Here is a 20,789-nt window from a genome sequence, read left to right as displayed (position 1 = left end):
GAATACCGGAAAAATAGTACACTTGTTCTACTAAGCCAGACTTATTGGCTTCAAAAATGCTTTTGCTTGCGTGGGGATGTTCATACCTGAAACAGCTTGGTTTGTTAGGCACTGGGCTGGCAGCATGAAGTGATGCAAGGCTAGCATATTGTGTTGATCTGTTTTGGGCACAGACGGAAGACAAATGTTTTTACTTTGGCAATGCTGGCCCATATTGACACAGCAAGATTGGAAGCAGGTTTTACAGTGGCAGTAGTGGCATATTGGGTACATATGAACAGATTGGCACATTTTGTAGGACCCTAGCAACATGAAGATGTGTTCTATAGGGCAATTCTGGCATAGGTCGTTGACGGCCTCATGTTTTTTCTTTTGGCACCCCCATCTTAAAAATGGTTTACAAAAAGCTCTTGTATAGAGTTTTGGTGGCCTTTTGATCTATTGGAGTTTTTCATGAGTTACAATACAAAACCAATTGTAATGGAGCTTTTACATAATTCTTCTGAAATGTGTGCTGTAATATGCACTATTCCAACCCAGAACTTAAAATGTTTGCTTAAGGAGTGGAGTGATCAATCCCAACTAAGCTCTGTAAACAGTTTGAGGTCTCCGGGGCCAATTCAGGAATAATAATTGCGCCCCTGTTCATGAAAAATTCAACAGCCGGCACAGCCTGCAAAAACATAATTCCGCAGGGATTTGCATACTTATTTACGGCACTATTGCTTTTTCTTTACCTTTTTTATTTTTTATTCTTTTTAAAACTGTTGACATGAATGTTCTTTGTCCTTTCAGATGGTTTTTCCAATTTTATTTAATCTCTGTGATATGGAATGGCTTTCTGCTCGTGGTGCTCATTCGGACTCTGTTCTTCGGATATAATGGCTTTGCCTGGTTAAAAGTGTTGGTCAATGTTCTCAATGGAGAGCCACGTGACCAGATTTCGGGTAAGTTGTACTGTCGTTTTTTTCCTCTGCATAAATAGTGTATTTAAAAATGTTGTTTGGTTGAGGTCGGTGTTTGGTTTTTGAATAGGAAACTTGTCCCTAAATTCTGATGGCTCAGTTATTTAAGCTGTCACTGCATCTGATATTATCCTGCAGTTGGAGAATAGCCTAGCCTCACTTCTTAAATGGGATGGTGCAGGGACCGTCTCCTGGTGGCGTTAATGCTTTAATGCCAACATGAACAACCACTGTTAATTACGTCTTTGTGACAAACTTGAGTTGAATTCATTCTCTTATTTTATCAACCTTGTCGGTCAATCTTCTTAAAGGTTTCACTTTAGCCAAGCCCAACAACGTTTTAGGACAATACACCTGAATAGTTGGATTGTTGAAAACAAGAATTGCATCCTTTACGCTTAAACTTTAAAAGCAATACATTCCAAATGATATTTACTTGTAAATATCTGTGGTGATGCGAGTATATTAATAAACACTACACCAAGATGGGTACATTCCACTTATCCTTATTTGTTTTGTACAGTGTTTTTCAGATGCTGTTTATTCATTAGGTACCTATAATCTCATAAACGAGAGTTGTACCACCTGCAGAAGCGCAGGGGAGGTGCTTTTTTCCCCACAAAGTGCTTGCACATGCCTTGCCCTAAAGAATTTGCATCCTTCTGATCTTTGAGTCTCCAGAAGGCTTGGATGCTTGCTAGAGACCAGAATGCGACATTCCTCCTTTCAATGGTAAACCTTGTGAGTCTCTCTGTCGCATCCATCAGAAAGTCTTTGTACCTGCCTGGTAGTCTTACAGTTCTGTGAGGTCTCAAGTGTAAAGTGTCTGTCTGGTTCACTCAACTGTATGCAGGTCTGTTTTGCTGCTGGGCTCGCATTCCTTAATACTTGTTCTTTGGGGTTGGGGAGTGTTGGGACTGATTCTCTATACTCTGGCCTGGTGTACAGATGTATCTAAGGCCAACCTTTATTGTGACGGGGACAGTTCTGGGGAGCTGTAGCCAAACCAGTTCAGGTAGCAGTGACAGGCGGTCTAGGCTACGTTTTTCAGAGGTGGCGCACTTGTAAAGGGTCCGTAATGAGGTGTCGCACTAAGAATCACGAATTACACTTAGACAGGATGCATAAAAATGCAATTTTTTTTATTGCCCAAAATACACTATAGAAAAATGACTACTGGCAAGTAGTTATCACACAACACTAGATAAGAGATATGTATATACATTCACTTATCAGAGGGCATAATGTACGTTGCAATCTCCTGCAAAGGAAAGGTAAGGTTATGTTTAGGCACTCGAGGTCCACAGGGAATGATCCCTAACTAAAAATGTTTGGGGGCCTTTTGCCCAATAGTTCAGGTAAAGTTCCACAGAATCTTTGAGGCAGGAAAAAATGCAGGTAGGGTCTCTGGGGTCCGGTGAAGGGTTCCAATTGTCAGAGTACAAGTTAAACTAGCTAACAGAAGTAGCCCCAACTTTCAGAAGTCTTGCGTAAGCAAGCAATGGCAAATCCAATACTGTTAGAATAAATGGTTATTTATAAGCCCATTGACTTATAGTGGGAGTATGTGGGTAGGTAAGAAGCACTGTAACTTGGTCCCCGTACTCTGATTCTTCGCCAGACTTGGCAGGACAAAGGAAAAGGGTCTGAGGTTGCTTTTCCTGCCAAATGCCGCAGTCCTAGATTCACATTTGTTGCAGGTTCTAGCTGATCTAGAATGCAGTAAAACTCTATGCACGACCCCTCTCAGGACTGAACTTGGGTCAGGTAAGCGATTTTGGACAGTGGTCACCGCATCACAGTGAGGCAAAGGGACTCAACTGGTGTGGTCAGACTTTCCCTCCCATCTCGGGTCCCCTTGAAGCTAGGATGCCGTAATTCTGCAGAGGTGGGCCTTGTAGGGCCAGGTGAGGATCTCCAAAGTGCCAGGTCAAAACTCGGAACGGTGACGTCGGGAACATGGTAGCCCAAGCTGTTCAGCCACAGAACAGTCCAGGGGCACTTCCAAAGGCTCTTATTTGCAGGCTACCGAGCAGACATCAGGAATGGATGGTCACTCCATTCCCTGGTGTCGCAACTCCTTTGCAGGACTGCTAAAGATCTTCAGCAAGACAAGGCTCCTCCAGGACAGCAGCAGAAGTTGGTAGCCAGACCTCCTTCCGACGGGTCTCTGGTTTCTTCGCAGGTCTCACAGCTGGATAGAAGTCTTGGCTCCGTCAAGTTTCTTTAGAATCTCTGAAGAGCTGGTGCATGGGCCCCCTTCTTATCCTAAAAGCCAGGTAAGAGCAACTACCCTCCCTAGCCTTTAACTTCACTGGCCTAGGCCCAGTTGTGCAGTTCAAGGCGTGTAGATTCATGAACCACCTGAGTCACTTTGGATTCTCCCCCTTAATATCTATGAACCCCTTCAGCTGTTTAGGGTGAACATACACTGTGAAGTGGGCCCCATGGAGGTAGGACCTCAACTTCCTAAGGCACCATACAATGGAAAAGCAACTCTTCTCCACATGGGGCCACCTGAGTTTTCCACTCCTAAACTGGTAGCTAATTAGACATATAGGTTGTTTTTCACTTGTGTCATTAAGCTGTGAACGTTTTCCCACTATCCCAGTGTCGTAGGCATCTGCCTGCACTATGAAAGGTCTCTCCCACTTGGGTGCCTTTAACCCAGGGGCCTGACCTAAGGATTCGTTCAGGCCAGTGAAGGCCTTCTCACACACAAGGGTCCATAAGAACTCTTTAGGTCCCCTTGAAGTAGTGAGGGCAGTCAGAGGGACAGCTATATTGCTATAGGCAGCCACCGTTCCCATGTGTTTCCCAGTGAGGCCCAGGAAAGTCCTCACTTGGGCAATGGGGGTTGCCCAGTTCTATACCTCACTGACAAGAGGTTGCATCTTGCCTCCATCTACACCAAAGCTATATGGAAGGAAGGCCAATGATTCTAGTTCAGTATGACACTTGGTTGTCTCCCAGAACATAGTTAGCCTGATGAAGTCTCTTGATACCCAGTCTCTTGAGTCTTTCCTAGTTCCTTCTAAGTGGGGGTTGAATCTGCCATGTCATCCAGACATGTATTGCTGAGATCCTTTTTCCCATTCAGAACAGGACCTAAACTCATTTGACAGGTGTCTGTTACAGCCACCAATTCAGAAGCCCATACATTTAAGTAAGGATCTGAAAATGCCGAAACTGCTGTCTCCTCCTTCGCATATATACGGACAGGGATATGATTCCATACCCTACAGAGAGATCAAAAATGCTAATGTACTTCTCAGTACTGAGCTGAGCCACAGTGTGTATCTGTCTTGAAGACAGAATACCGAGCTCTAGTTTCCATACAGAATCCGAAAGTGGTTTTACCTGTATGTCTCCCCAGACACTGGGTCTGACCACAACTGAGTACAGCAGAGGAGCTACCTCTGGGACTGTCATACAGTAGGGTGTCAATGACTGACTTGGCAGTCATTCCCTGTGGGTTGGCACAAGAGCACATGGGATTGTGATCAGCAATCACCAATTGCAACCTATTTTTTATTTTATTGTAACATATAGTTTATAACAAACACAAGAAAACCTCTTCATGCCACTTTAGCTTTCGGCCTATATCACCTTCTGTATTTCATGATAAGATAAGAGATGAAACTCATCATCTGCCCCACCTCGGACAACAATCTTACATACACTGTCATTTCTACACCAGTGGATATAATTGCGTCCATAAAGTCAACCACTGCACTTGTTAATTGTTATTTTTTCCCACTAACATCATGAACCACCACTCCTCCATAATACCAGTTAAGGGGGCACATTTACTAAGATGGATTATTCGTTTGGACATTCTGTGATCAAGTGCTTCGACGATTCAACTGAGGTATGGCAATATCGACATAAATTATTAAGAGTATCTTTGTCATGCTTTAGAAACATTTCCTTGGTTTTGTAGGCTTTTAACCTTAGTCTCAGGAACTGGTCTCTATGATGCCTCGATGGAAATTTAATTAATTAGAATAAAAGGTTTATTATAAGCCCATTGACTTACAATGGGAGTATAGGGGTAGGTAAAAAGCACTGTAGCTTACCCCCCCATACTCTGATTCTTCACCGGACTTAGCAGGACAAAGGATGAGGGTCCGAGGATGCTTTTCCCACCGAGTCGCAGTTCTCGATTCACAGGGTTTGCAAGTTCTAGCTGATCTCCGGTTGGTGTCTTTTAACTGTTGCAAGGACTCTCGAATTTCGCAGAGGTGAGTTTTGTAGGGCCAGCTGAGGATCCCCAAAGTTCCATGTCGAAACTCGGAACTGTGCCGTTGGGAGCACGGTAGCCCAAACTCTGAGCTGGTCAGCCACATGACAGTCCAGGAGCACTTCCGAAGGCTCTTCTTTGCAGGGTACCGGGCAGACATCAGGAATGGATGTTCCCTCCACTCTCCGGGATCGCAGCTCCTTTGCAGTACTGCTAAAGATCTTCAGCAAGACAGGGCTCCTCCAGGACAGCAACAGAAGTTGATAACCAGGCCTCCTTCCGACGGGTCTCCGGTTTCTTCACAGGTTTCACAGCTGTATGTAACGACATCACCAGTGACAATGCCTACTGTTATGATGTACCGCACATGCCAATATTGGCAGACTTTCCGTGGCAGCAGAGTTCTTTGTTGGCGCTTTTTCCTTATCCTCGCAAGAGGTGTGCTGGGCCTTTTTCACTAGTGGGTTGTATTTTTTTCTGGTGTGAGCGTCTTGAGGGGCTTTCCAACATTTAGTGACGTCGATGTGATACCAGCAACCCCTGCAACGACTGAGGCTTCTGGCCCGCTTCTCTGAAGGGGCCGCACCCACCTGCAGCGACCAGTCCTAAGCGCACAACCCGCAGAGGTGTGCAGGAGCTGTTTTCACAGAATTCCTGTATTCTCTTTGAAGCGGGAGTGGCCCCTGGGAGAATGAAGGCTGTTATTGGGACCCCGTGACGAAGGAGCTTGGGTGAACACGCAGACGTGCATACACCCCTTGCGAGGGATAACGAGGGGTAGTGTGTGGGGGAGTGGGATGTGCACAAGTGAGGATGGCGTGTGGTGAGGCCACGTGGCGACAGTAGATTCTTTTGTATTATTATTACTGTTATTTTTTGGACATTAAGGAGGATTTTATGGATGAAAAACAGGAGTGTAGGGAACCTTTCCGTTTGAAGGAAGATGACATAATTAATTGTGTAATAAAAAAATGAAATAAAAGGACAAAATTGGGAGCTCTGTATAGTTAGTGGGTTTGGTGGTGGTAGTAGTGGTTGTTGTTTAGCTTGTTGTTTTAGTGTATTGCGATTCATGTGTACAAGAAGGAGGCCAGAGGCGGGTCAGTGGTTTGAAAGTATTAGTGTATGTGTGCATGTGAAAAGGGGGGTGTTCACAGGGAGGCGGGGACAGTGAACTGATAGGGATGTTGTATAATTAAAGTGTGCGCAGTGCATATTTGTGAAGAGGCGCTTTTGCGGACATGTAACCTGCAGAAATGGAAAGGAGGACACAATTAGAGCACATATGCAGTACATTCGCGTTGTATAGGGACAAAATTGACAAATATCACACACAATGGGTGGTAGAGACAAAAAGGGTGCGGATGCCTCGCTCCTGGCCAGAGCAAGGCAGCCACATGGGACCACATGAGCATGTTCTTAGTTGCTAAGTATAAAAGTAAACCACTCCAAAACAGAAAAGAAATCTTAGAGCAGTGGAAACTATTGTGGATGAGGATGGGACTCAGAAAACTGAAGGGAATGCCCTAGATACAAAGCCTGCAACAACGCAGGGGAACGGGACTGGGTCCTCGCACACAGGGCTTTACCCGCTCACTCGTCGCCCAGCAACAGGGTACACTAATCCAACATATGTGCCCACACCGTCAACAGCCCCACCGCCCTACGTTCAACCATCCAGTATTATCCCGCTTCAGGACAGCAAGATACAGTAGGAGCTAGAAGAAGCATTGGAGGCAACACAGGTGGAGCTAGCTCGGTTAAGAGCAGCACAGGATGGAGAGGGGAAGAAGGGACATCTTGAGAGGATAGCTATGGGGCAACACGCTCGCCTTGAAAGCAAGACATTGTAGAGCATCACAGGTTCGATCCCCTTGTCCGCACTTAGAAATCTTTTGGATATTAAGTGCATTATAAATAACAAATTACAAATGGGTTAGACAAATGGCAGGCCAGAGACATTTTGTTCAGGTTCGACAGTTCGGTGATAAAGGATGTGCATATCGAAAAGGAGTGAGGTGGCGACGGGCCAGCCGGAAGCATGGGGTACAGGACTGAAAGGTCTGACAGGTAGAGGAATGGGACACCATAGATGAGCTTGAGGATGAGGAGAATTGAGCAGATGCTGGACATAGCACTGTGGGTAAAAGGTTTGTGGGGGCCACGGTTAAGAAACAGTGGCAAGGAAAACTGGAAGTGGTGGACGGAAAGAGGGGGAAAAACACAGGTACTCGGATGCAGTTGATGCACAGAGTCATAGGAAGAACGCACTGTGTATCGTGGGCGCAAATGGAAAAGAACAAGTTGATTAATCAACTCCCGCTCATCCCTTCCGGGGCTGGGGGGGCGTGGCCTGGGCTCATGGAGTGAGGAGGTGTCTGAGTAGAGCTCCCATCCGGATCCTCGAAATGATCTTCAGATTAAAGGCTACGGAAAAGATTAGCAATTAAATTAACATCCACGCATAGAGAAAGTGGTTTGAGAAATTGTTGTGTGCAAGGTTTTGACTGCTGACATTTCCAGGGTTGTAGGAACGTCCAACTCAGAAGTGCGTGGGTGCCTGCCATACATGGTATCAAAGGGTGTCTGCCCAGTGCTGGTGTGTAGGGAATTATTATAAGCATGTTCAGCTATCCATAATAGGTCGAACCAGCTTCCTTCAGCTTGGTGTGACATGCAGTGCAGATACTGCTTGAGCGTCTGATTTGTCCTCTCAGTTTGACCATCCGTTTGGGGATGGTGACTAGTGGATAGCCGGATGTCGATCTGGGCCATAGAACAGCATTTTCTCCAGAAGTTGGATACGAATGGAGTACCTCGGTCTGAGACCAAAACTGAAGGAAACCCATGGAGGCGTACAATGCCTTCAAGAAATACCCGTGCCAGAGTGAAAGCATTTGGGAGCCCCTTAAGAGGAATGAAATGTGCCATTTTTGAAACTAGGTCCACGACCACAAGAATAGTGTTAAACCCTTGACTGGGTGGTAAGTCAGTAATAAAATCCAGGGACAATGTGTGCCAGGGTGCTGGTGGGATTTCCAATGGTTGTAATAGCCCAGCCGGTTTCTGCTTGGATGACTTGTTTTGAGCACACACTCCACAAGATGGGATGAATTGGATAATGTTTTTACGCCACGTGGGCCACCAATCATTTCGTTTTACCTTGGCTAGGGTTTTAGCGATTCCGGAGTGGCCCTCGATCAAGAAATCATGATAACCGGACATGACTTGTTCTCGTAGTTCTTGGTTTGGTAAGAATAAACGATTCCTGAAGTAGGGCAACTGATCTTTTATCATGTAATGTTCTCCTTGTGCACTACAAGCTTGTAATTGCTCCGGACTCATCAGGTTTTGGATTTCTTCATGTAATTCTTTGAGTTATGGTTGCTGTGATTCCTAGGAGCTTGTCACTCAGGATGATTGCTATTGGGTCAGGGGTCTGATACCCTTGCTCTTCCACCCCCAATACGGGAAAGGGCATCGGCCTTCCCGTTTTTTACCCCTGGTCGAAATGTAATCAAGTAGTCATATTCAGCAAAAAAAAGAGCCCAACGTAGTTGTCGTGAGGATTGGGCCTTTGCCGTTTTTAGGTACTGGAGGTTCCATTGGTCCGTTATTACGGTGATTGTGTGTCTGGCATCCAAGAGGTAGTGCTGCCATGCCTTAAAGGCTGACTTAATGGCCAGGAGTTCTTTGTCTGCGATAGCGTGATTGAGTTCAGGGGGTGTGAATTTACGCGACCAGAAGGCAACAGGGTGTAACTGGCCCGTTTCGGGGTCCTTTTGTGAGAGGACGGCTCCCATAGCCGTGCTTGAGGCATCCGTTTCCACCAGGTATGGGAGATCAGGGCGAGGGTGGTGTAAGATTGGGGCAGATGTGAATCTTGCTTTGAGTTCCTGGAAAGCCTCCTCGGCTTCTGTTGTCCACTGGAACTTTTTGTTGCTTTTCCTTAGTAATGCCGTGATGGGATGCACGATTTGCAAGAATCCTGGGCTGGACCGGCGGTAGAAGTTTGCAAAACCCAGCATACTTTGAACCCCCTTGAATGAATTTGGGGATGGCCAGTTCAGGATAGCATCTACCTTGTGTACATCGATTCGGATTCCATTCGGGCTGAGAATAAAGCCCAGGAATTCCACCCCGGAGATGTGGAATGAGCACTTTTCGAGCTTGGCGTAGAGCTGGTGTTGACAGAGTTTCTCCAATACAGATCAGACGTGTTTAACGTGGTCCTGCTTTGATGCGGAATATACTAGGATATCGTCGATGTAGACTAGAGCACAGACATCAATCAATTCCTGTAGGACATCATTCATGAAGTATTGAAATGCAGCAGGCGCGTTGCAAAGGCCAAAGGGCATTACTTGATATTGGTACAAGCCGTATTTGGTGCAAAAAGCGGTTTTCCATTTGTCCCCCTGTTTTACGCGAACAAGGTGATATGCCCCCCTCAGGTCTAGTTTTGTGTAGATTTGGGCATCTTTGACTTGATCAAGCAATTCAGGGATCAGTGGCAGGGGGTAGCAATTTTTTACAGTAATCTGGTTCAGTGCGCGATAGTCGATGCACATTCTCAAGTTCTCCTCCTTTTTCGGTACGAAGAATAGAGGACTGGCTGCTGGAGACTTCGAGGGACGGATGAACCCGTTGGCCCAGTACTGGTCAAGATAGGTCTTCAGGTGCTGGTTATCTGGTACTGTGAGTGCGTAAATTCGCCCACAAGGGATTTCTGCGCCGGCTATCAGGTCGATTTGGCAATCGTATGGTCTATGCAGTGGCAGGGTATTAGCCTGTTCTTTCTGAAAGACATCTTGAAAGTCCTGGTATTCACTTGATAGGGTGCCGATTGCCACAGTCGCTAGCGTGGAGGTTCTGGTGTCTATTGGTTGTTTCTCTTGGCGATAACATGTGTGGGCGCAAGTCTCGGGAAAGGACAATTCTTTTGCTCGCCAATTGAGGATTGTGAGCTACCAACCATGCATTCCCAAAATCAACCGGAACTGTGGTGCCTTAATGAGGTCGAAAACGATAGATTCTTGGTGTCCATCCTGGCACAGAAGGGTTAAAGCTGCAGTGCATTGGGATACTGGACCAGACGCTATTTCCGTGCCGTCGACAGTGGTCACAGTGTGGGTGGCTGATTTAGGGCGTAATGGAAGCCCCATCTTTGCCGCAAGATCCTGGTCGATGTAATTCCCAACGGCTCCACTGTCTATGTACGCTCTTACTGCGTGCATCCGAGATGGTTGTTGATTGATCAAGACCACAGGTAGTGCAAAATGGGAGGTCTGTAGTTCACTTTCTTCGCTCGACAAGTGGACCCCCCTACACTTGCCGGGCTGGGGAGTTTTCCGATTCCTTGATGGTATCTTCCTTGTCCATGGCCCCTACCGTCCTCCTCGGTGGCTTCACACGGCACTCTTTAAGGAAATGACCTGACCTTCCACAGTACAGATATAACTGCTGCTGTCTCCTTTTATCCCTTCTTTCCGCTTTAGTCAAGGGGATCTGACCCCCCCAATTTGCATTGGTTCTCCTGAACCATCCGTTGTTCGGGCAGTATTGTCCTTTGAACGCACATACATAGGGCGAGGGTCTGATCTGGTTCGATCTGCTCTTCGGTCCTGCAACCTATGATCCAGTTGAACAACAAGGTCAATGAATTCTGAGCAGTCTTTCGGGGGGTTCACTACTTGTGCAAGAACATCCTTGAGCTCCCACCACAGCCCCCGATGAAATAACGTGGTTCTCTTCTCCACTGGCCATTCTGCTTCAACTACGAGTCTATTGAACGTGGCTATGTATGTTAATAGGTCTTGATTCCCTTGGTGTAGGGACAGAAGTTCGTTGTCTAATGCCTGCCCATGAGTACGACGGGCGAACAGCTTTTCCATCTGCTGCTGAAAGCCCCTGAAGTCATGCAGCAAAGTATCGTCTTGGGCCACAAAGGGTACAGGCCAGTCCGCGGCGCTACCACTCGGGTAGGATAGCACAAAAGCGACCCGTGATTGGTCATTCGGAAAGGCCCCTACCCTACAAAGGAAGTGCAGGCGGCACTGGTTCATGAACGTTGCAAACCTCTTGGGATCCCCCATAAATCGTTCGGGCAGGGCCAAGGGAACTGCCCCAGGAAGGGTTATCTGAACGGGATTGGCTGATGGCGCTGGCATCGATGGCACGCTTCCCGGCAATGGTGCATGCCCTGCTTGTGACTGGAGAAGTTGCCGGCTTAAATCATCAGTGCGTTCTTTGGCTACTATCAGCTCTCTCCTCAGGGTGTTGGTGTCCTGCCTGGCTGCATGTACTTCGGAACGTAGCTGCCCCAACATGTGGGCTAACTGGTCAGTTTCTGATGTTTCCATGACGCCCAGGTGGATTTTGATGTGAGGCTTTGCGTTTTGTAACGCTCACCTGGTATCCACGGGGACGTCACTCAGCCTGTTCTGACCTCTTACGACCTCAAACCCTTCCCTGGAGGCTATTCAACTGGAGACTGGGTCTTGTTTTCTTGGATAGTGTGCTCTCCGTCCTGTTTTCAGCGCAAGGGCGCGTTGATTGATGCAGGCTCGTTGCTGCCTAGTTACTTCATTTGCAAGAGTCCGACAAGTATAATGAGTCTTTTGAACAGTTCTCTAACTTCGTTCCTTTCTTTCCTTAGATGATGGCCGGTGTCCGGAGATGGCGGTGTGCTGCAAAGATGAGTAGCGCTGAAGGTGAGTGAGAGCGTGATGCGCGATGTACCCCTTTCGTATTTGCATTGAACAGAGTTCTTTTTCTGTGTCTTTTAGGTGCCGCAACGTTTTCAGCGAGGATGACGGTTATGAAGAACACATGTGGTGGGTAAGCGCGGTATGCGGCGCCTCTAGATGTTTCCACGCTAACCTGGAGTGTCTTTTCCCTCTTGCAGATGGATGAGAAGTTCCGGAGAAAGAGTTCCCCCACAGCGGCTGGGATTCAGGTAAGCGTTTGAAGCTCGTACAGTATTTAAAAATAAGCAAAGATTTGCAGAATGCTTACTAATGTCTTTTTTTCTGTTTTCCCTTTTCCTTAGGAAGCGGCGTGCCGGGATGGGAATGACACCGCCGAAGATGCCCGCAGCATAGAAGGAGCGATGAATGATGGGCAGAAGCGCCACAAGGTAAGGCTGTTCCTGACGGTGTTCTTGTTCTTGCAGGAGCTGAGCGCAGAAGAAAGATGCAGGCCTACTGTAGACCGATCCGAACACAGGGAGTGTCACGCTGCAGGTGCAGAAAACGCAAAGCATGTTTCTCAGCCTGGGTGTGGCTTAAATAGTCTCTGGGTATCCCAGGTGTCTCTGGGCTGAACCACACCCAAAAGACTAGACCGCACATGGAGTTCTGAGAACCGAAATATGTGGGGGCATCCATCTTGTCCCCATCAATGCACTAAAAGTCCAATCCCCAATGTTATCCTATGGGAGTGAGTGAGTCTGGTGCCACAAGCGCCAAGTCTGACTCAAGTGGGTCTTTGGAGGGATGGAGAGGCCCTTGATGGCCATGTAGGTGATCGTGGCCTGGCTCCAGCCTGACATCTTGGAGGGTTGGGGACATGAGGGGCAGGAATCATGACAGACAGTTTGCCTGTGAGCAAGCACTTGCTGCAGCAGCATTTGCTACGAGAAACGTTCTACCATTGTCATGGGGTACTCTGTAACATTGTACGTTAAGCACGCAGTGTTCACCATCCTAGAATAGTCGAAGTCCACATTGACCACGCAGTGAGCATCCGCATATGAGATTATTCTGTCCAGCATTATTCTGTCCAGCCAAAACATTCACAATGTGCGGTGCAAAACAGTTAAACCTGCCACTTTTCTGACATAAATGTGTTCTGATGAAGATTTGGCTCATGATTGTGTAACTTTTGAAGGTGAAGAAGATGATTTACCAAAAGCACATGACAGACCGCTCGAGGGGTGGCGGAGGTTCCTCTCCGTTGATGGGTCAGCAACAATTGACCAGGACACAGGCCTGAGGCATACAGGGGCGGATGTGGTCAGTTTGGTGGATGGGGAATATGAAACATTGGTGCAAAAGGGATTGCTGATGCACTACTTGAACCAGGCAGCAAAGCTCATTGTGCTTATTGAGGAACTTCAAGCTTCCCAAGGGTGTCACGTGACCATCTACTCTGATTCGGCATGCGTTACCACCACAGTACATGCAGGTCTTGCACGCGGGAAGAGAAGGGGATTTAGGAAGGTAGACAGATCTCCCATGCAACACACTGCTTTGCTGGATAAGCTCATCCACACCCTTTCCCAACCATCCGTAGTGGCGGTTATCATATGCGCCCTCCACACTAACAACACATATGAGGTGTCACTTGGTACTGCCGCCACAGACAGTGGCGAAAACCACAGCGTATCTCCCAGTGCCACAAGTAGCAGAGTATCCCGTGTTAACGCATACCACAGAACTGTTACCACCCCATACATGCCCTACCAATTGCCCAGTTGATTAAATTACAGGGACGGACACCACAGGAGGAGAAAGTGCTCTGGATAAAGAGAGGGTGTAAACAGTCCCCAACAGATCTTTTGTAGCAGCAGGAGATAACGGGCAAGGCGGTAATGCCCCATGCATTGTTACTAGTAGAATTCGACCAGCTCCACCACCCGGCACGCATCTCCAAACAACCTATAGCTGCGGACATTCAAGAAGACTGGTTCGGTCCGAACCTGCAGGAGAGTTTGACAAATATGGTCACGCATTGCACAACGTGCCAAACTTAAAATACAAGCCTCACATTAAAAACAATTGGAGGCACCCTGCTCCACCATACTGGGCCGTTACCCAAGTTCCATATTAATTATGAGGACATGGGCGAAAGGTGTAATGGATCTCAGTACCTCATTGTGGTTGTGTGTCCCTTCTCACGATGGGTGGAGGCGGGACCTTTTGCACATCCAGACGCTAAGTGTGCCGCAAAACGTTTGGTGAGAGAGGTTTTCCCTCGGTGGGGTGTGTGCGATGCATTAAGGTCAGATAACACACATTTCTTTAATGATGTTTTGAAAGAGATTCTGGCATTATTGGGCAAATTGGACGCGCACCATTTACCACTGCCAAGCCAAGGAGGCATGTTAAGAAGCAAACTATCGAAACTCTGCACAACATTAAAGAAAAATTGGGTGCGCTGTCTGTTGCTCGTGTTATTCAGTTTCTGCATATAGCCCAGTAAAGATCACACTTATCGCGGCACAAAGTGGTCATGGAGCGCTGCATGCACACGCCACTTTATCCTATCAGGCGAGCGTCTGACTCTCACATAGCCAGTGTCTATTTTGGGGGGAGGAATTTAAGTTACCTGTCCTCCCTAACAAAGACAATATAATTTATCTCCCAACAGATTGCACCTCCCCGAACAGACAAAGCAACCAGTGCCACGGGAGATATATCTGCAACATCAACCCCTCTGCGGCTTGTTCCTGGAGATCTGGTCTACATTCGTAATTATATTCGCCGCTGGAACCAACCCAGGTACGACGTCCCATTTTGAGTGATTTATGCCACTCCCCTCGCGGCTAAGATAAAGGAATTCCGTTACTGGGTGCACCTCTCTGACGTCCGCAAAACAACTCTGCCCCCACCTGCATCGACAGATTAAATTGCCCCTTGACTCGTAATAGTGCCACCTCACCCTAAGGATTAGCCCAGAGAACTGACTGGTCAAAATAAGACACAAAAAGGACGTCTTCTGCCACATCCACACAACACTGCACTACATTACATTTGCAAAGGAATTGCACTGCAGCGGTTCCCCATTTTCTCTCTCTCCCTTTCCAACTTTCTTGCTTTTCAGCTCTCTATCCCTCCCTATTACTGCATCTCTTTCCCTTCTCTTCCTTCTCTATCTTCGTGCCTACCTCTTGTAATTAAGTTTCCTTTCAGGTAATCCTTGCAATGGTTCCTGTGAGCTCCACCAGGAAAAATGTGAATAGTACCATGTCCACATTCTCTTACTATTATATGTCTGGAATGCATTATATTGCTGGCCTATTTGCTAGATTCATGTTTGACGTGGGAAAATATTTAGGGGATACTTTTATATGAGCTAGGCATATAAATGAGGCGGGGGTATATACAAGCAAATGTTACAACCAATGACTCCAGTTCCAAATTAGCTGAGAGGGGAATGCAGAATGTAAATTTGTCCGAGATGTCTCCTGAAAATGCATATAGTAGTGCATTAGCACGTAAGAAAAGACACATCCGAAAACAAAGATAGGAGGAGTATAATGGAAATCTGGCACTGTGTAGGCTGCGGAGCACATTCCAGGTACAGTCTGTTCAGCGAGACTATGGATCCTGATCTGCTGCAATGTAAGCAAAACCCCAAAAGCTCTCGGTGCCTGTGGGCGGAGGCCGTACATTAACTTGCAAACATTAACTTGCAAGGAGTGAAATAAATAGAGAACAGATGGCAAGAATCTTCAATGAGCTGTGCAACAGGAGGGTCACTGGGGTTCGGAAATGATGTGTTGACTAAAGTTAACATGTATGCACAATTCTGGAATGAACATGTCACAAAGCTAACGTGGGTTGAAGAAATGGAAAAGCCAGTAACAGTGCAGCAGCCAGAAACACATGAACAATGCTTTTACAATGAAGGGACTGTTTTCGGGGGGGGGCAAGCTCAAATGGAACAAGACATTGTTTATTCCAGACCTCAAAGGTACAGCGGCAGTAATGGACTACTACTGGGTGTGTATTCAGCAGGCGTGCTTGCACCTCCCGCCATCTTGGAGGGGCTATTGCTCATTGGCCACACTGCACTGAGCAATACTTGTGATCCCTGAAAAACACGTTGCAGCGGGGTTAAAGACTTCGCCTGCCCCGACCCCAGCCCTGACTGCAATGTGACCCAGAAGAAACCTGTCACCACACGCCATCTTCCCAGAGAAGGAAAAGAACAGCATGTTGCGCAAAAGGAGGACATCCTAATTATTTGTCCCAAGACTCCTCTGAATTGCTTTAAGAAATACCCAATGAACATCCACGATTTCGCAAAGAGGAGAAATGTTTTGTATCTCTACATCTGCCTGGGGTCCAAGCAGCCACTAACGCGAAGTGGCTGCAGATCGTCGGGTGGGAGTTTGTACAGCTGGCTAACGATACAGAACAAGGCCTCAACGCAATAAAGGTCGAGATGTGTGCCATAAGACTGATGACCCTTCAGAATCGTTAAGTGCTTGATCTGCTCATGTCAAGGCAGGGAGGGCTTTGCAGAAAGTGACAATTACACCCAGGTGTCTGTAGTGAATGGACATTTCCAATATTGTGCTCTGTGATATTCACATCCAAGTACCCCTAATAAAAGGCTATGCTTTGTTTTTATGTTCTGTTTCACATCTAGGTATGCCTTATATGTCTGTATACTCTATTTTGAGCGCGGTTGTGCTTGCATGGAGGCGTACCAGGAAATAATCAATGCATTGTTTTATTGTGCTTCATTTGTGTTTCACATCTAGGTATCCCCAAGAAACCCACTGACAGCCTCCTAGTCAACCACTCTCACTAACTACATGCTGACCAATTATGCCAACACAAAGGGCTAGAGAAAACTAAACCTGCTAAACATTACAGCAATCTACATCTCTCAAACCAATATGCAAACATCTCCAACTGACTTAAACGCCCTAACAAGTCAAAACTGCAGGTCTCCCATCGGGAAACAATATGCCCTGGGTGTACACACAAAAACACACCTATAAAACGCATCCGCCAGTTACTGCTAGTTCTACACCCACCTACAACGAAGCACAATGTGTTTCCCTCTTCCCCCCCACACCAATACACCCAACTTTCCGACCGAACGCCTTGAGTCCATGCAAATGGCAGCAGTGTGTGATATAAATCCACATAACTTAATTGAAAAAACTGCAGCTGTATGGGGACGGGGATAAGCTTGATCCATTAAACTGGATCTATAATATCCTGCCCGGGGCACTTGAGAGGAATGTAAATGAGTGGATGTGGCTGGGGTATAATCTCCCTAAAAAATATGTTAATGGTTCCTAAGCTCCTTTTCTGGGTACCAAAATGTCCACAGGGTTAGAAAAATTCTGACGAGGTTGTGGGTGAATCATTTGTTGCATATATCATAGTATTATATCAACGCTGCCATATGAGATGCATGCTTTATTGGTTCCAGGTCCATAACTTTTCTACTACCTGTCACAACCGCAGTATGCTGCATGTGGTACATAGACTGGAGGGAAATGTTAAATAAGAACATGAAAATGCTGCTGCCTTTCCCCTTCACGTACTGCATTTCCATGGAGTACTTCTAGAATCCCTAGGAAGCAGTACCGACATGACGTTACCGTCTGGGTAGTGCTCCAGAAATGACAACAGGTAGAGAAACGATGTATGCACCATGTCTCTACGACCTAGGTATCTTACTTTTGAGAAACCTTTCCAAGCACATGTCACCAGGCTTAAAGCAGAGACACTTGGTGCAGGTTTTGAAGATGGGGCCATCATCACGCTGGATACCTTATGGGAGAGAGGCAAGGTTAATCCCTTAACAATATTTCTCTAATTCAGCCTGCACAAAGCTCTGAGTAACAGGCATATTTTCTGAATGAACCTTAGAAATGCTCCAATACCTAATCTTGCTCTTGCATACGACCCATTTGATCTTTGTTATATGCTAAAATGTAATTGTTGCGGTCACAACGCCCTGACAGCTGGTAAAAAGTGTCAAATGGAATCTCCGTAAACCTCTATCTGATCATGAATAGAAATTAGAACCATTTAACTATCATTGTAGACTAGTACTTTTCAAAATGTCCAAATTTCAGTCAGTTCTATTACACTCCACACAAACTGCACTTATTTGCACCTATTGTAGTGGTATGTGCCAGATGTGACCTGGAGTGTTCACTTTTTGCACTTAGCATGGAGCTGCGCACACATCTAATTCGGGGTGCAGGTTTGTAAGGTGGTCGCTGAGATGACTGGGCTGGACCTTGCGCTTTAGCCTGAAGACGTGACTTTTAGGCCACTTGTGGAAAAAGTAGTGGTTCTATCACGTTTCGTGGTCATGACCAGTGGTGGTACGGCGTAGGATTGCTATAAACTGAGGTCAAGGGTGTATGCCAGGAAGGGAGATTGGTTAAGAACTGAATTTATTACAATGTTCTGGAGGAGGTATACTGGTGAAGACAGGCTCTCTCCAGTGAATCTGAGGCGATCTGGTTAGACTTGAGATCGTATCTTGTAACCTATGTCCCTGAAACTGGCAAAGAGATTACCAGAACAAGTGCACTTACTAGATAGGAAGTCATTTTGTGACTTGATTGTAAATGAATATAAGTGATGCTAAAAATGGTCATGTTACTGGAGGAGAAACACTTAAGGACATATCCCTCGGATATGATATGACTGTGATACTATATATATATATATATATATTTATTCAATTGGATAGCATGGATAATTGTAATGCATTGAAATACTGTGAGCTATGCGGGGGTTATGTTAAGATAATGTTCTCTGAAGATTTGTGAGTTGTGGAAGTCTAAAGTTTTTAAAAAACTAGCAGCTCCTGTGTGTCTTTCAAAATTGTATATTTTGACAGTGAGAACACACCCACAGGAGGCGGAGGCAGTGAGGGAATCTGGTATGGTAAATACAATTCTCCTGCAGTCAGTTCAATGTCCTATTCAGGAGTAAAAGTGCCAAGATGACCCCATCATTTGTCTTCTACTCTTACTTTGTACAATGCACATTCCACGTTATCGGTTTGTGGAAAATGGTCATAGTTTTTGTGTATTGGAATGCTCACAGCTTTTCCCTTCTGTTTTAATTGTAGGTGGGGAGTTCTCAGCCTTCATGGTTCTGGTGCTGCTGTGGATAAACAGTGTGCGTAGGCTGATAGAGTGCCTCTTCATCAGTGTTTTCTCAGAGGGAATGATCCACCTGATCCACTACTCCTTTGGACTCGTGTATTATGTTCTTCTTGGCTTCACTGTGCTGTGTCAAGCACCTTTCCATGGCAGAAATGGTGAGTGTCCCGCCTGCTTCCCTGCGGTTTGTCTTCTGGCTATAAGAAGGACCTTGGATTGTGAGATTGTCTGTTCGATGCAGCGCAAGGTATGGGATAAAAGGAACAACACTTCGAATGGATTGTGTCCTCCAACGTAGTCCTCATCTTTGACATGTAGTGTCCACAGCTCTGCTGCTTTGTACATTTTTCGGCAGAGGACGCCCTGCATCGATGGCATCGGGACGATTTCCCTCGAAGGCCTCCGTTGAGGGTGACGTCATCGGATGTTTATAAATAGCATGCATGGCGCCTGTTGCCTCAGTTCCATTTTTTCCGCAAATGTGCTCGGCGCGCCTTGTACTTTCTAATGTTTGCTGTTGAAGTTCGATATGTCTTAGTCTTCCACTCCAATGACAACTCGGTCCGGATTTAAGAAATGCCAGGACTGCGGCTCCAAGATGTCTATAACGGACCTGCATCGAGTCTGCCTGTGGCGCTTCGGCGAGGGCCATGACACGGATATGCGCTCCAAGTGCCAGTTGATGACTGGAAAGGCCTTCTGGGAACGAAAGGGGAAGCTAAAGGTAGGCAAGGTGTCTAAGCCCCATAAGTCACGACCTGCTATGCCTTCGACTGATGAGTCAAGAGGCGACTCTCCTCGGAGGGAGAAGGCCAAGTGTTCAAGGTCCAGGAGTGGTTCCCGCAACTCGTCATCATTGTCGAATCGCTAGAGGAGAAAGCACTGCCGGTCGTCTTCAGGCTGCACTCCCGAGCGGGCGAGTTGCCCGTCCAAAAAATCGATGCTAGCTGAGTGGGAAGCTTTCTATGTGGAAATGCTTCAGATTTTTTAAAAGCAGGGCAAGGCCCTGTCCGTGCGTTCTGTTGAAGCCGGCCAGGAATGGTTCATCCGGATACTCTCGCGCCTTCGGGCCCGAGTAAACGGCATGATTCTCATCAGAATCTTTCGAGCCCTCGTTCGGACAAGGTATCTAGGGATCGATCGAGACGTGAAGCGAGGTCGCGGTCTTCTTCTCTATCGAAATCGTCAATGCCATTAAAGCCGTCGACGCCAGTCGATGGTGCCTGTCTGGTCCTCCACCCCAGTCAGACCCTTGATGCCTTCAGCGCCGTTGCCGACGCCGTCCATGACAATTTTACCATCGCAGCCCCAGGTGACGGTGGAACCTCCAAAAAAGGCGGTGTCAAAGTCGACGACTTTGAAGCCTCTGGCTATTATACCTGAGAAAATAAATGTGTACTCTGTGCCTAAGACTTATTTTTTAAGTCCCTCAACTCCATTTTTGAGGAGGAGGAACGTTCTGATGAGGAGGATGCTACATTTGGTCGCCAGTTTGGGACCCCTAATGTGCCAGAATGCCTCATCTCGGAGGGGAGTAGGATGCATGATCTTTGTGATACCTTGCATAATGCAAGTGGTATAGACACTTTTCTCCAGAGCTGGAGTTTGATAAACCAGACCCAGGGTAGCATGCTGACTCCTCTTAAAGGCGACTTATGTCGAGAGTTGTGGAGTATTTGGGCTGGTCTAGACCTTCTGCATATTA

At 46.7% G+C, this 20,789-nt stretch overlaps 1 protein-coding gene across 2 annotated transcripts in view; it reads left to right on the top strand.

Annotated features, from left to right (window-relative positions):
- SRD5A3 (steroid 5 alpha-reductase 3) overlaps positions 1-20,789 on the top strand; it is a 282,227-nt gene that overhangs the window by 76,978 nt on the left and 184,460 nt on the right. For both annotated transcript variants that reach the window (XM_069631643.1, XM_069631644.1), the window contains exons 2-3: positions 796-947; positions 19,051-19,242. In XM_069631643.1, coding sequence (XP_069487744.1) covers positions 796-947; positions 19,051-19,242 — 344 coding nt within the window. The remainder of the gene's footprint in view (positions 1-795; positions 948-19,050; positions 19,243-20,789) is intronic.

This window comes from Ambystoma mexicanum, chromosome 6q (assembly GCF_040938575.1).
Source record: "Ambystoma mexicanum isolate Mex_15411 chromosome 6q, UKY_AmexF1_1, whole genome shotgun sequence".
NCBI lineage: Eukaryota > Metazoa > Chordata > Amphibia > Caudata > Ambystomatidae > Ambystoma > Ambystoma mexicanum.
Note: the sequence above shows the minus strand (reverse complement) of the source record. Positions and strands in the feature narration are given on the sequence as shown.